This window comes from Anopheles ziemanni, chromosome 2 (assembly GCF_943734765.1).
Source record: "Anopheles ziemanni chromosome 2, idAnoZiCoDA_A2_x.2, whole genome shotgun sequence".
Lineage (NCBI taxonomy): Eukaryota > Metazoa > Arthropoda > Insecta > Diptera > Culicidae > Anopheles > Anopheles ziemanni.
The window spans coordinates 32,470,905-32,485,412 of NC_080705.1; the positions used below are offsets into that span (position 1 = coordinate 32,470,905).

Here is a 14,508-nt window from a genome sequence, read left to right on the forward strand (position 1 = left end):
AGATGTTATTGTGCGTAAATTCCAATATTTCAAGGAAGAATATGTTCTTGAAATTGACTGAAAAATGTTTCAATATTTTTTCAAATATTAACCAGGACATAAAATAGAAACTATTGTTACAAAATTAAGTTTCACTGCTAAGAACAATACTAGCCTGAATATAGTAGTTTGATCACCAATAAAACCTCTAAATAGGGAACCGAATTTGTAACGCAGCATCCCTAAATGTTAATTAATACCAATTGTATCAATCTTTGCATCACTGGTTTGGTCCACATAAAAAAGAAATATGCTGATACGTTTGGGTATCCACAGAACAAGGATCAATTCCTATTGACACGCGACTTTCGGTAAAGCCCTCATGGATGTTGGCCCAATCGCCCTGATAGGCAGCCATAAGCGGCCATAAAACCTCACGCACTTGAATTAGTTCTCAAGCGTGACACGCACCGTCTGTCGCCACTGCTGACAATTAAAACTAATAAATATAACTGCGTGTAAACTTCAATTAATACCGTCTTTATTAATGGCCTTTCCTCACTTGCTATCCAGACACGGATACTCTAACGCACTCGGGAAGACCAACTCTCGTTGGCGGCCGCATTGGATGTTGACGAAAAAGTTACGAATGGTTATGAAACTGGCAGCACGCACTTCAATTGGAATACGCAGCGATTAGGCGTACCAAGGGGGAAATGATGGATGTGGTCAGGGACCATCCAGCAAAAGTGTGATGTCGAGACATATGAATTCTAAATTACATCAAAAGCCACTGGATCGTTACGCAGCGCGATGTGGTACACATAGGACGGTCGGTCGACGTCCCATCCAGGCAACCGTAGCGCAAGCATCAAAGAGCCGGTCACAGGAAGAGAAGACGTTTTGGTTTTCCTTTCTCGAGCAACATGAAAACGTTGCTAGACGGTGGTTATGGGATTAGGATCGGGAGCGTAAGATGAAAATGATCACCTCACCGGCGAGGGGATGGCCGCGTGCAGGCTGACGTTACGCACCAGCTGATGGAGGATCGACGGTTCTAAATTTGTGAAGAAGCAATTTTCGTGAACGTGAATAATTAAAAACATGTGTCTGGTTTCACATGGAACTTAACGTTTCACTCTCTATCCCTCGTTTCGCGCTCAACCATAAGTTTTCCTGCGCACCGATGAATTTTCACGAAGCACGTGTTTCACGTGCAAAGGTTTTATGCTGCAAAGAGCAATGGTTGATGCATTTGTGATAGTAAGTGGTTATTTTTAATACTTGAGTCTGAATGCCTTGGATTTGATATAGACGAAGTGCAGGGTAACACTGCATTGAATGTGCGGTGAAATTTGTTCACATGTTTTGTTTGTGCAACATTTTTTGTATTTAAGATTTCCTCTACAGAGAATTTTCGAAATATGTTGAATGTTTAACGTAAACAAACTCGAGGCTGGTCTAAATAAAGTTTCTACTTCATGTTCCTCATATCATATTTTTGGAGTTCCGGTTTTGGTATTTGTGTTATTTTTTCAACCTTTCTTGTTGTTCCTTTTTGCGTGATGACCATTTTTGGTTATGCTTTCGCTAATACTTACTAAAGTTTTTCCTTCTCGTACATGATAGTCCACGTGAACAAAATGATTTTGTAAACCAAGACCATCGGAACGACATGTAGGCTTCGATTGAAATGTAAATAATCATGTTTGCCCTTCTTTAGAGTAAGGCATAGTTTAATTACTTTATTTTATTACTTTTATACTAACTTAACGTTATCGGTGTGACCACATTTGTAAAACAACTTTAGATTTATGGAGTTCCCTGTTTTGGACTGTTCCAGGTACATTTGAGGTCATCGTGACTTTCCGTCGAGACCTGTCAATTTCAATGACGCAGTCACATACAAAACGAAAATAACTTTCATAAAAAGTGAAAAAATGGCTAGACGCGACGAGATCTTTTCGAAGTGAGGCCAAAACGACGCTACCCACGCATCGAGACTCTGCGCGAAGTGATCGGCACTCGTGACGCGTTGTTAGAGTCGTTTACGAACGACGAAACTCGTGTTTTTACGTACGTTATTTTTTTTCTATGAGGATTTGACGGGTCGCGTCGAGAAATCTGAAATATTGCGACGTTATCTCATGATCACCTAGATTTATTCAGCGAAGTGTAGCAACATCCTTCGTTGGCTGCGTGCTGTAAAATGAATATCTTTATTATTTTCACCAGGTTTCGCTGTCATTTTCAAAGATTTTTTATTTCATCGCTCGAAGCGCCAAACTTCCCGCATATTCGCTTTCAAAAAACATGTAAACAAAGTAGATCGTCTTCTTGTGGCTAATAGTTTCCAAACATGCCCTCCATACGATTACGTGCCCGTAAGTGTTGTGTTTAAATAGCTCTAAATGTTCACATTGTGCGTGCGATACAGGCGTCGTTAGAATGTCCAAACGAATGGGACATTTTCAATTGAAGCAACCGCTGGCTTCTAAAAAACCGAAATTAGACATTGAAATCGTGCCAAGTCAACAGTACAATCCGCAACCATCAACTTCGAATGGAAATTGGAAACCAAAAGGTATAATCTGTTTTATGTGCATGGTGGCAACACTAAAAAGATGTTTTTATTCCTCAAATAGCTTCCAACAATGCCGCGAAAATGGACGCGCTCTGGGGCGATGAGGATGACGAATTCATTGTCCTTGCCTCCCAGGCGGTGGAAGAGATGTCCCAGCAAAGCCAAGCGTTCAGTACCTCCGGTGTGGCTGATATGACCTTCGGAAAGTTCAGCCGGAACGTTCAAACAAGCACGCAGGCAATAGTTCGCTCCTCGTCTACCGTCTCTAAACCGCCGACGCTGGCCACGGACAAACAGGTCGCCGAACTGTTTGCCGACGGTGAGGATGATATATTCACCGAAAAGTTTGATGACAACTATGAGAACATAGAAAACAAGCTTGATAATTACTTCGACAATGAGTTCGATGATGATTTCAACTTGGACGAGTTCCGCCAGGAGGGACAAAAACCGCTGGTCAGTGGGCGTATCGAGCCACCCAAGCCGCCGGAACCGGAGCCCGAGTTTAAGGTTCCAATGCCTTTTTCCCAGACGAGTACGAGCACCGCAATCATTGCACAGTCTGTAAATGTTGTGAGGACAACAAGCACAGTAGGCGCTTTCACCCCCAAAGCCCCATCAGTCAATCAATCAGTAAAGCTTTCAGCGACCACTAGTTGGCAGGAAGTGAGTCGAGCTGATGAGCAGACGGCTAAAGAGAACGCCATTAAAAAGCAGGAGCACGCGAAGGATATTCAGATAAAATTCTTCACCAAACGGCTGGAGCAATGCGAGAAAAAGTTGGAAACTATGCAAAGGGAGCACAACGAAGCCCTCGAAAAGGTAAAAATAAAAGACGGCGAAGTGTCGACGTTACGGTACAGGCTTAAAACGGTAAACGATACGGTCGAGAATCAGCGCAAGGAGAAACTTCGCGAGACGGAAACGATCCAGAAGGAATGGGTCGAGAAGCAGAAGGAGCTGGAAAAGATTATTGCAGCGCAAACAGCGGAGCTAAGCTTTAAAGAGATGGAGCTAATGGACTTGAGGATGAAACGTTTGAACAACTCGAGGCGTGCCGCCGAAGTGCGAGAAAATCAAACGGAAGGACCACGGATGGAGTGTGTGACGGAGGACAGCTTTGTCCTGTGTAACGTACTTTCGCAGCTTTCCGTTACGGAAACCCAGGAACCACTCACGCTGGATCCAGAGGTGTTTTCCATTTCCACCGAAAGTGTTGCACGGCACGGTGTGGCAAATCAAAAGTTTTACCATTGTTCCCGTGGTGACGCCATCATTGAACAACAGCTGGTCACCCTGCAGATCTGTCTGTCGCAGCTTGTTAGCCGTGTGGATGGGAAACGTTCCGTTCAGCTCCCGATGGCGATGCTACCGGTGGTGGCAGAAGCGATCATAAAAGGGCTCGCTGAAGTTACCCAATACTGTCAGCGTTTGGTACCGGGGCAAGCAAAGGATAACATCGTGGGACGTCCTGTGGACGTCGGACAGGGTCGTCTGCAAAAAGGGCGCATGGATCTGGTACGGTCGATGAGTGTTTTCCAGCGGGATGAACTATATCCCGGCGAACAGAAGCGGATTATTCGTCGCTTTTTAGCCGTGCTGGGGCTATTTTGTAGGATATCAAGTGACTTGATGGACGAGACGCTTCTGAAGGAGCGACAGATAAGCTTGCTAGCGAGGAATATTAAGCTTGTCAGCAACGTTGTAAGTATTTGCTACGGTGTAATAAAAACAATTTATAACAACACCTGGCGGAATTAAAAACCCTGTTGTTTCTGAACAATTCATATAAACTCGATTATGCTAATAATGGGGTTCACTAAAGATTCGTTGGTAATTGAAATGATTTTTTAAAACTTTTTCTAGAGTGCCCTTCATGCACACCACGGGATGGTTACGGGAGCAGCCGCCCTCCTGAAGGGTTTGTCCTTCCATCTCCATCGGATAACGTCGGGGTTCACCGAAAACGGTTTGCAACTGATCGCCCTCTTCCGTTCCATCGTTCTGTGCCAAATCTCGGCCCCTTCGGCGATGCTCGAACTGTCCGAGTTCCTGCGACGGCTTTCCTACCGAAGGGACGATGCTGCCGTGCTTGCGCTGATCAATCAACTTTGTCGCAGCCATCACCCGACGGGAAATGGGCGACCGAAGGAGAAATATCGAATGAAAACGATCAGTTTTTCGGAGGAAACTTGTACTCTGCAAATGTACGCCACTTTGCTGCAGTCGTCCGTTAGGGAGGAGGTTCCGTGCGAGGCGTGGCAGTTCGGGCTGCTACTGGCGAACTTAGAGAACACGATCTGCTTCCTCCGCAACTCGCTTGTTCCCATTCCAGTGGAGTGGGTGAAGAATTTCATCGTGGGTAAGAGTTCGCGTGAGTGTAACCTGTGCCACATCAGAATGGTTTCGGCGTTTTTGGTGCTGCTGTACCGGGTGTTACAATGTTGGCATCAACGAACGGTGGTGGAGGAAAGAGGTTCGTATTCCATCGAACTCGGCGAATCACAGCTTTGTTGATTAATGATTGAATATTTATTTTTATACAAACAGAACTCCACAAGCTGTACAGCATTGCCCGGAAAGGGACACTTTTACTGTATGACCTCTTCGGGACGGCATACTGTAGTAAATTGCTTCTTTTAGGCGGGGATGCCGTCAAATATCGTCTCCGGATAATCTACGACTGGTTGCGGAAATATCAGAAAATGTTCCAGTTTCAGGCTGCACATGGTAAGCGAGAGAGGAGTTTTCTTGATTTAGTGGTTGGTTCTTTAAGGTTCCTGTTTTCTTCCCAGTGAAAGCTCTCGATAGGTTAGACTTGCGGCTCTTGATGAACGACCCACTGAAGTCAAACCACGAGCCCGACGATAGCAAAGATAAAACGGAATCAACAGCTACTGGCACGAGTACTGTCGAGAATGGCCGGAGTGACATTGTTAAACAGCTGTTTACGGGTTTCTTTGAGAATAAACGCTGCCTTCAGGGATAAGGGGTGATGTTGATACTAGGCGAGTCATGTTTATCCTTTAACATAAAGATGACCAAAGAAGCGGGGTTCGTTTGTCCAGTGTGGAAATTTTGAAACAGTTTATTTCTGACAGACTGCCATCTGGATTACCAATTATAAAATATATTTATATACACGAGAATAAAACCGACCTCCCGCAATCGAAAGCTGATATTCCATTCCAAGCAACCGTTTCCGTCAGCCCCGTTGCCACTACGAAGTGGTGCTCATACTCGACGGTATGGCTGCCTTTGCGTCCTGTACCTGCCCTTAACGCATCTGCGTGAATCTCGATGTACAATCTTTATGCGTGCTTGTGGTGTTTGAACAAACACGTTATCGCTACAAACTACGAAATATATAATTGATTAACAGTGAAGATTTTAGACCAAGGTGCAGTTTCAAGAGCACAGTGTTGGTGCAAGCTTCCGCTTCCTTCTTTTCCAAAGCCACGAATCATAGAATCCAGTGCATTCTCGACCGAGAATAGATAGTAGACATTGGTAACGTACTCTCGAAACAAAATGGATGAGGTTAGTGTACGTGGAAGAAAATGGAAATCTTTGCTACATTGGTTAGATTGGTAGACCGAAAGAAACTTGTCGACGTTAGTTTTTGGTTATTTAGTCCCCTATCTAATATAAGACCATTGAAATCTTCCCTGCGCTGTTGTCTGCGTATGGTTCGCCCCACCCGGCGGCGAGCGGTCACCGCTCTAGATGGGCTTGTAGAGCAGTGTGGTGACGTATTTTTTCCGATAACGATGGGTCGCACTCAGCACCATCACGCCGTCCTTGATCGAAAGCGCGTACAGATGGTTCAACATGACGTGATTCGGTTCCGGAAGAAGCGTCGGTTCACACTAGAAATGATAGGGTAGCATTCAAAGAAGGAAATGAACGTTCAAACGGAGAAGGACATGCAGGGAACGTCGATTTCTTACCGACAGTGGAGTGTCTTTGTTGAGGATAACCTGCAACAGATGGGGTGGTAGAACTGGCGGACCTGATTCTTTGCCCCATGGTCTTGCCGTTGGAATATCTTGGCCCCACTCCTTCGATTCATCCTTGCCCGTATCTTCACTGTCCTTGGCGAGCGCTTGGAATACTTCGAAATCCGATTGACGCACGGTAACCAGGTTGTTCGTAATGCCCGTGTCATTTTCAACGTTTTTCTAGAATTGTAATGAATGAGTCATCGCATACCACGAGGTTAACTGTGGTTTACCACTTACTAGCTTTGGATCATGCTTCCATTCCCCATCGACAAGAAACTTATACTGGTGATCTCCCTCCGGGATGTTAACGATGGTGACGAAATCGCCGTGCGACTTGACCATCGGCAGTGCCTTCCACTCGGAAAACGTTCCGCTAATGTAGACCTGCTTACCACCACCGTCCCACTTGAACACGGTGGGTACCGTTTCCGACTGTATACCGTCCTCCTGCTGGCCGGCGGTTCCGGATGGCGCATCCGTTGGTGTCGTCCCCTCGGACATGGTGTTCGAACGTTGACGCGGTTCGCGGGTAAACTCCGGTTCTGGGACCGACTTGGAGTACGCGTATGGACCGCCTTCCTCCTCCGGTGCGAATGGGTAACCGTGCATCGGAACTGGTTTTCTGTCGAACACAAATGCCTGGTCGTCCTTCATCGGTGATCCCGGAATGGGATCGTTTGATCCGGATTTATGGCGCTCCCTTGGAAGGTTACTTCCTGCGTTTCCCATGCTGCTGTGCGATTGGACACGAACGTTTACGGCAAGCAACACTTGCACTCCTGTGCGGGTTCACGTGAAGCTGGAGAACAGTCTGGATAAAGAACTTGATGGCGATGGCTAGAAAATTGTCTGTTTTCTGCTATTCCGTCTTTTGCACTGTGTTGGATTTGATAGTCAATGTTTTTATGCGATGCGAAATGAAAAATATTCCCATGACGCACGCAGCCATCTGTGCAGTTTGACAACAACGTCATCTGTGTATTCTTTTTTTTGTTTTGTAACAATTGTGTATTTTCACGGCATAATCAATATAAAAGGCTCATTGTTAACAAAGAAAGACAATAAAAATATCTAAAAAATTATGAAAATATTATTAGATCGTATAATTATGTGCTAAACAGCTGCGTACTTTATTGGTTTATTCTGACAGCTGATTCGCAAAGAATGTACGCTAGTGTGTGTGAGATCGTAAAAGAACTGTCAATTTGGTTGAAAAACGAAAATTCGGAACGAATTTATGCACAGGCGGCACTAAAAGAAAGGTTCTTAGTTTTGCGTGCGTGATTTCCTCGCTTTTCCGGTGTCGTGCGGTGCCGTTTGTTTTCTAACTCATAGTTCTGCATTTAAGTTGCAACATTTTCCTAGGGCGCCGTTTGAATGCGTACGGAATTAGGATGAAAGTGACGGTGAAAAGTAAGTAAACAAACCGAATGCAGTGGTGGTGGCGTTTCCTGAACCGAAGGGAAAAAGTATCATTTTCACGGCGTGAAAAGCCTTCCCTTCGCTAGCCGGCGCAAGCATGGAAAATTTACGGTTTGCTGGTGTGCGCCACGCAAATAACATGCGGAAAACTGAATTGTTTGAGTGTGTTGCTCTAACACCGAGCTGAAGAGATTTTGTTCGGGGCTAATTTGAGAGTGTAGTGGCCGCGCGTGGTTCCTGATCAATGCTCGAAGAGAGGCCGCGACGGAAAAAGGGGTCAGGTTTATGTTTATCGATTTTCTGTGGAAGGAAAATTCTATCGCATCGGTCTATACGTAGGTGCAAGTCGGTTGGCCGTTCTTAGTGTTTTTTAATAGATAACTATGAGGAAATTGACTCTACTTTTCTTGTCGGTAACTGATATTTAATACTTGTTTTCTTTTTTCCAGGTTGGATGGGAGTTTGTGCCTGGAAATGGCTTGCGAACGATGACAACTGCGGTATTTGTCGTATGGCTTTCGAGGGTTGCTGTCCGGATTGTGCCCTGCCCGGCGACGACTGTCCACTCGTTTGGGGTGCCTGTTCCCATTGCTTCCACATGCACTGCATCGTAAAGTGGCTCAACTCGCAGGCCAACCAGCAATGTCCTATGTGCCGACAGGCATGGAAATTCAACGACAAATAGAGGGATTGTGTGACAGACCGGAGCCTAGCCGCATAGGTCAAAGCAGCCATCTAAAATACGAGCAGAACCAGAATATTAGAATGTCGGAAAATCGTTTACCGTACGATGGCCATACGGACTAGTTAGTAAAGAAAAATGCAAACGCAACAGCAAAAGACACTCTTTAGTGGAAAACGAAAAAGAGAAACGTATGGTTTTCATGTCCGGGACAGTGTTCGTATTAGAATTAGGCAGTTCTAGCCCTTAAGGGTGACACCTATCGTTGGCCATATATATTATACATAATAATTAGTGTTAGCAAACGGGCAATACGCGTGCTAGCCAGTGTGCAACGGTGCCAATTTGTGCGAGTGTTTGTGCTAGGAAAAAGTGCTATTTTCTTCAATTGGGAGCTATACTTCACATGCAGGAACTACCTATCAGAGGGTTGTTAAGTTCCTAATACTTTCAACGTGACCTACATTTTAAAAGGTGAGTAGAATAAGTATTTTCATCAAACCAAATCTAACTCCTTTGGATATTATGTTATGGGTGCATTTTGCTTGACCATAAGGCACTAACTATCACTTATACCATGCCCACGATACCAACATTTGCGTCCAGATATCCGTCCATAAACCTATCTAGGTTCTCTACCAAGTGCCTGTTATCTTGGTTCTTTGTTGAAGAATCACAAAGCGTTTGCTGGCTCCCGAGGGCATAAAGCCGGAGACGCATCAGTGGTGCAACTTTCTACTCTTTAGGGACAAGTAATTCAAAAATTACTGCTATAGGGTGTTTGCAGTGGTGTCATTATTCAACCTCCATTTGCGTATTGGGCTAAATTTCCGCATATACAAATTCTTTTGCTAGCATAAGTTTGAGTTCGTTTTCTCGCTTTTCTAGCTTATAACTGAAACGAAGAATAAAGGTGTGAATAAAGGATTGTGGAAAGACCTTTAAAGAACCACCTGATGTGTTTGATGGAATGTAGTGGAGAAATTAGTTTCCCAATTACACTTAAAATAGCATCGAGTGTAGCCAGTTACTTCCCGCTTGTGTTCCGTACGCTGATGCACATCGAATCGTAAACATATTTCGTTACACATGCCACCAACGTGAATGAAAAAGATTTAAAATATGTGGGCATGTTGGTGAAGGATGTAGTAAAATCCACCAGTTAAATGGCGCTACTTCCTGTGTCATGCACTACCAACAGTTCAATTTTCAAGTCAACAGTACTGTTGGTCTGGTCCCGGAGGGGAACTGGTCGTGCTTGATAGCGTTTTTCTCCACCAATTTGACCAATGACGTCATGGCATACGGTTCGCCGTTGCGCTGCGTGCTCCCAACGAGCGTTTGAATTATTTGAAGTCGGTTTGATGAAAGTGAAAATCAAACAACAACATGAGGTGGATCCCGGTGGACCGAGAGGCGAAGGTGGTTTGTAGGTTTGTTTTCGTTGTTGTTTCAACTGATCTCTGTTTTGATTCGGCATCTGGGGTGGTGTTTATAGCAACACCCGTACTACATCATCCTTTAATGCGAGTGATGAACACGATGGAGGCTAGGTCGACCAATGTGCTGACCGTCTCGGCCTCTTTCCTTTACTTTTAGATCCTTGGAGCGAAACCACACCAACGAACAGATGGTGACCACCACGTCAAATGGTGTGAGAAAATAAATTTTCCGATAGACTTCTTTGAAGAAGTTCTCCATGGTTTTACGAATGGGCCATTTTTATGGTTTAAAAATTGAAATTTGTAAAATAACATAGTCTAATAGAACCATGCTAAATTTTCAAATATTATTAAATAAGTAATCTTTTTGTCACGATCCATAAAAGCCGGCGTCAATGTGTTCTCCTGCTTTTATAACTTGCTCGGAAGCGATTCGGTAGAGTTTTTTTTTTGTCTGCTTCACGCCTTTTTCCGGCTTTCTTTTGTGGAACCGGCACTGCCGTCGCGTGCCCACGGTGCATGCCATTTGTTGCTGCATTGTGGTTTGTTATTTTATTGCTATTGTTTTTCGAGGCCAGCAGGAATCGGTGTCGCGCATTTGAATAATTTCTCCCAGTCGTAGCTGGCGCTTTGGCGTTAGGCGGAAAGCAAATAAAACATAAAAAAGACTGGCGGCACTAAATGCTTTCTCGAAATGTCTATCTTCATTCATCAATTTTTGTGCTGCGTGTGTTCTACTAGCATTATGTTGCCGAATGTAATGGCAAACGGAATGGACACAAGAAACCAGCCTTACCAGTGTAATTCGGTTCGGTTTGCTTTCATACTTGAGGTACAGCAGCGATACCGAATAGCAAACAATGTATTTATGGCCTAGATATTGCTTTCCGGCGGGCCATTTAAGGGCTGGGTTGTACTAATTTTTCCTCGCAAAGCAGTGCTCATTATTTAACGCAAAGTTGAAACAAAAAAGTAGGAAAGCATGAAGCTGGCGAACGTTTCGATTTATAACCGCTATCAATGGGGGACACATCAAACCTACGTTTTACAAACGGGTGGGCGTACGATTTCTGTAGCTTTCATTCCATAAAACGTTCATCAATAAAGTTTGAGGATTAATGGCACTAGGCCTAGCCTATCGAAGTTGTACATTTTAAATGCAAATCCAGCGGAAAGAGCAAGTAAATCGTTTTTCATAGAGACACAATCCTGTTTCTGTCGTGATTAAGTTTTATCTCGTTCAGGGAATCTTCTTCCTTGCCGCACTGAGCAAGGGCGGCAAGCATCCCGACGCCCAGACCGAAGAACCAACTAGTATTATCGTAATAGAATTATGAGTATCATATTTTTAGACCATTAACCGTCGTTCTTTGGTTTTCCCTCTCGCGACCACCGGGTCTGTTGTGGGGTACCTGGGTGTGTCTTGTGATTGCAAAAAGATTACAAAAAGGAAAATAGCACACTATTGCGTGGGTGTGTGTGTCTGTGTAAGTGGTAATGAGATTTGCCGCTGCGTTTCCCCGATGAAATGGAAGGCCCTTTCGTCGGGCCGGTTGAGTTCAGTTGCCCATCGTTTGCTGGGCGGGCACCATGACAGGTAGGTGGAAAAGGTGGAGTTCCGTGCCATTTCTTGCGTACCGTTTCAGTTCGCTTTTCCCTTCCCCGTTTTCCACCTCCTTTGCCCCTTGTGGTATGACAAATTATCCGCCCGCAGGGACGATTTATCGACAAGTAATTCAATTACGCGTCTAACAACTCCTCACCTTCAGGCTCCTGGTGGTGGCCCTCCCTCCCTACCAACGGGGTCGTGCATTGGCCGTTGTAACCTAAGCTGGTTTCCTTTCGGTTTCGAACGCACGAAACTTTCCGGCGAAAGGGAAGCGATTCTAGGGAGACCGCAATGGGCGCCACCGTCTGTCGTGAGACAATGCATTAATCAACCGCAAACACCGTATGCCCGATCGGCGAGTAAATGATGCGAACTGGAGTGGCCGGAAGGACTGACCAAGGGCGAAAAAGTAGTTCCCTACCGTTGGGGGCTAAAACTATATGTGTATTTCTCATGCTTCTGTTCAAAATAATATTTACGTGGTGAGTTTGTTTAAAGTTAAATAAAAAAAAGGATGAGGGAAATTTGTTGCGCCGCGACCAAATCAACCTGACTTGACTCGTATTTTGGGTGCTTATTATTCAAGTTGATCAATGATTCATTCGTATAATTTTCAAATCTTAATGTATGTTTGTGTGATTGATATTTATTAATTTTATCATGTTAAATTTTTTCAAAATAAAGTGCAGAGTGTTATTGTGATTACTCAAAATGGAATGAAACAATTACTTTTGAAATTACTAGAAATTAAGGATAGTTTTTTAATTGTTCTAATCGATTTTTTTCTTTTCGGGTTTTTTTTTCTAAATTCTTCTATTTTCTGTAAACTTTTTTTATGCTTTAAAAGCAAGTATTGCTGTTTCATTATTTCATAGTTCATACATATTGGAATGACATGTTGATTTGATAGCAATGTTTTTGCTAGTTTTATTTTACAAAATGTGCCTTTACTCATACTTTTACAAAAACCATATCTGGATATTTTGGTAACGTTGAGGTGTTTTTAGCAATATTCGCTTGCCTGTGGTAATAGTCGTTTTTCAAAGTCGACGTAGGTCCATTTCGCACAAAGATCAAGAACGAGAGTCTGCTGCCGCCAGTGGGAAGATATTGCGTTTTGGAGTCGCTTGACCGTTTGACGCACAGCACCACCGGGAGGGAAAACTGCCACCCTAGCGTGCGCGCATCGATGCGATCGATTCCGATTTGTCCGTTTCCGTTTTAACCGAGGGGACGGCGCGGTCAGTGGCCAGGGTTGGTGGTTGGGATTGTTTTGCAAGGAGCTACTAGCAATATCTTTCTATCCTTTTTCCTTCTCTTTTATGTATCTGGTAAAGACTAAGACCAGAGGGGTTGTAATTTCGCAAAGTTCACCCACATCGCATGCAGTCGCTGTCTTTGTCGTTAATGGGATGGGAGGACGTTTGTGCGTTGTGTCTTTTTGTTTCTTTTCTGGGCCGGTTTTACTCTAAAACCATTGCTCAAACTGGCGCTGACAGTCGATTTATTATCGATCTCCCGGGATCCGGATATGATCTGCATGCGAACCGGCACGACGCCGCCGTGGAATGGGAAAATGGCTGGGAACCCATGGCGTCTTGTTGTGGTGGTTCGATTTTCTCTCGTCGGTGGTTTTTGACCGGTACGCGCATTACTTGGCCGGCAGCCGATAGCTTACCGTGGCCTCGCTGGGGACGCTTTTGCGCTAGAAAGTGTCTCGGTTCGGTATCGGTTTCGGGTGCAGCTTGGGGATCACCTCTTCCCCTTTGTGTCGTTCGTGGGGAGGAAAAGTGCGTCAGGGTGTTGCTTCATTCTTCTCTCTTTTGCGTATGATGAAATAGAAAACGTTGGTAAATGTGGTAGAGCCGCAGTTTACATGAAAAACAAATTAGAAAAGAAGAAATTCGTGAAACATGATCAGTCGCAATAAATAAACGGTTGAGCTAATGGCAGCATTACGCTGCGTGAGTGCATGTAAACTCGAAAGTACATTTGTCCGATTACCTATCATCGCCGTGGGGAGCCGTCCACTTTCCTCCTGCGATACGATGATCTCGGATTGCGTCGAGCCTTCGATTGTACGGGCTAGCGCAACTAATCTAAACGAAGGATAATCCCATTCGAGAACTGTTTAATCGTGCGTTGTCGGTGGTTGGTCGGTTTATTTGTTGTGCGGCACGACAGCGGCCACTTTAGGTGACATCCGATACCGAGTGCAATTTGCAACGTTCTCATTTCTATTTCGCATTATGGCGGTACACGCGTGTCCATGCCACTGCTCGGAAGGATCAATCGCAGGGTGTTGGCGAGAATTCGTTTCCGCTTCGAACAAGTAAGCTCAAATCGATGCAGCTACAATGGGCAAGAATTACGAGTTTCCAGCGTTGGTGATTGGTGTGACAGATGGCGCCCGTTCTGGGACGTATCCAGTTGCATCTAATCTTTATCTTCCGGTCGTGCGTGTCCGGAAGATTACATGCTTTGAAGGGAGTAGGTGGATGAAATCTGTTGTCGTTGGAGAAATAATATATTGGGTTTATTGAAATGTAGCAAATTGGATTATGTCTAATTTGTAGAGATGTATGGCTTCAAATGAAATATAAATCTTCGGCTGCAAGTTTTGATAAATAGTAAAAGTAAGCCCAACTTTCAAATGTTTATAGATTCATAAGTTACAAGCAGATTTTATTAGCCATGTCGGATAATTACCAGCTACAATAATAGATAATAGATAATTAACAGCTACAAAACACAAGATTTATCCAAATAAACTTATGTATTCTATG

The 14,508-nt window shown here is 44.3% G+C and overlaps 3 protein-coding genes across 4 annotated transcripts; 2 read left to right on the forward strand and 1 right to left on the reverse strand.

Annotated features, from left to right (window-relative positions):
• The first annotated feature begins 2,316 nt into the window (after window positions 1–2,316).
• On the forward strand, window positions 2,317–5,707 carry LOC131282095 (uncharacterized). The gene is made up of 5 exons (XM_058311489.1): window positions 2,317–2,572; window positions 2,625–4,267; window positions 4,430–5,039; window positions 5,114–5,293; window positions 5,359–5,707. Exons 1-5 carry the CDS (start codon window positions 2,428–2,430, stop codon window positions 5,550–5,552), a joined length of 2,772 nt encoding a protein of 923 aa, XP_058167472.1. The 5' UTR covers window positions 2,317–2,427; the 3' UTR covers window positions 5,553–5,707.
• On the reverse strand, window positions 5,692–7,460 carry LOC131282096 (5'-AMP-activated protein kinase subunit beta-1). Of its 2 annotated transcripts, XM_058311491.1 has the most exons (5): window positions 7,183–7,460; window positions 7,042–7,146; window positions 6,805–6,999; window positions 6,514–6,744; window positions 5,692–6,432 (listed from the first exon to the last, which is right to left on the reverse strand). In XM_058311491.1, the coding sequence occupies exons 1-5, from the start codon at window positions 7,294–7,296 to the stop codon at window positions 6,286–6,288; spliced, it is 792 nt and encodes a 263-aa protein (XP_058167474.1). In that variant the 5' UTR covers window positions 7,297–7,460; the 3' UTR covers window positions 5,692–6,285. The 2 variants fall into 2 exon arrangements, with proteins under 2 accessions (XP_058167474.1, XP_058167473.1); XM_058311490.1 differs by having other exon boundaries at window positions 5,693–6,432; window positions 6,805–7,460.
• A 380-nt stretch (window positions 7,461–7,840) lies between these two features.
• LOC131281568 (anaphase-promoting complex subunit 11) lies at window positions 7,841–8,674 on the forward strand. The gene is made up of 2 exons (XM_058310909.1): window positions 7,841–7,980; window positions 8,439–8,674. The coding sequence occupies exons 1-2, from the start codon at window positions 7,962–7,964 to the stop codon at window positions 8,672–8,674; spliced, it is 255 nt and encodes an 84-aa protein (XP_058166892.1). The 5' UTR covers window positions 7,841–7,961.
• Window positions 8,675–14,508: the final 5,834 nt, after the last annotated feature.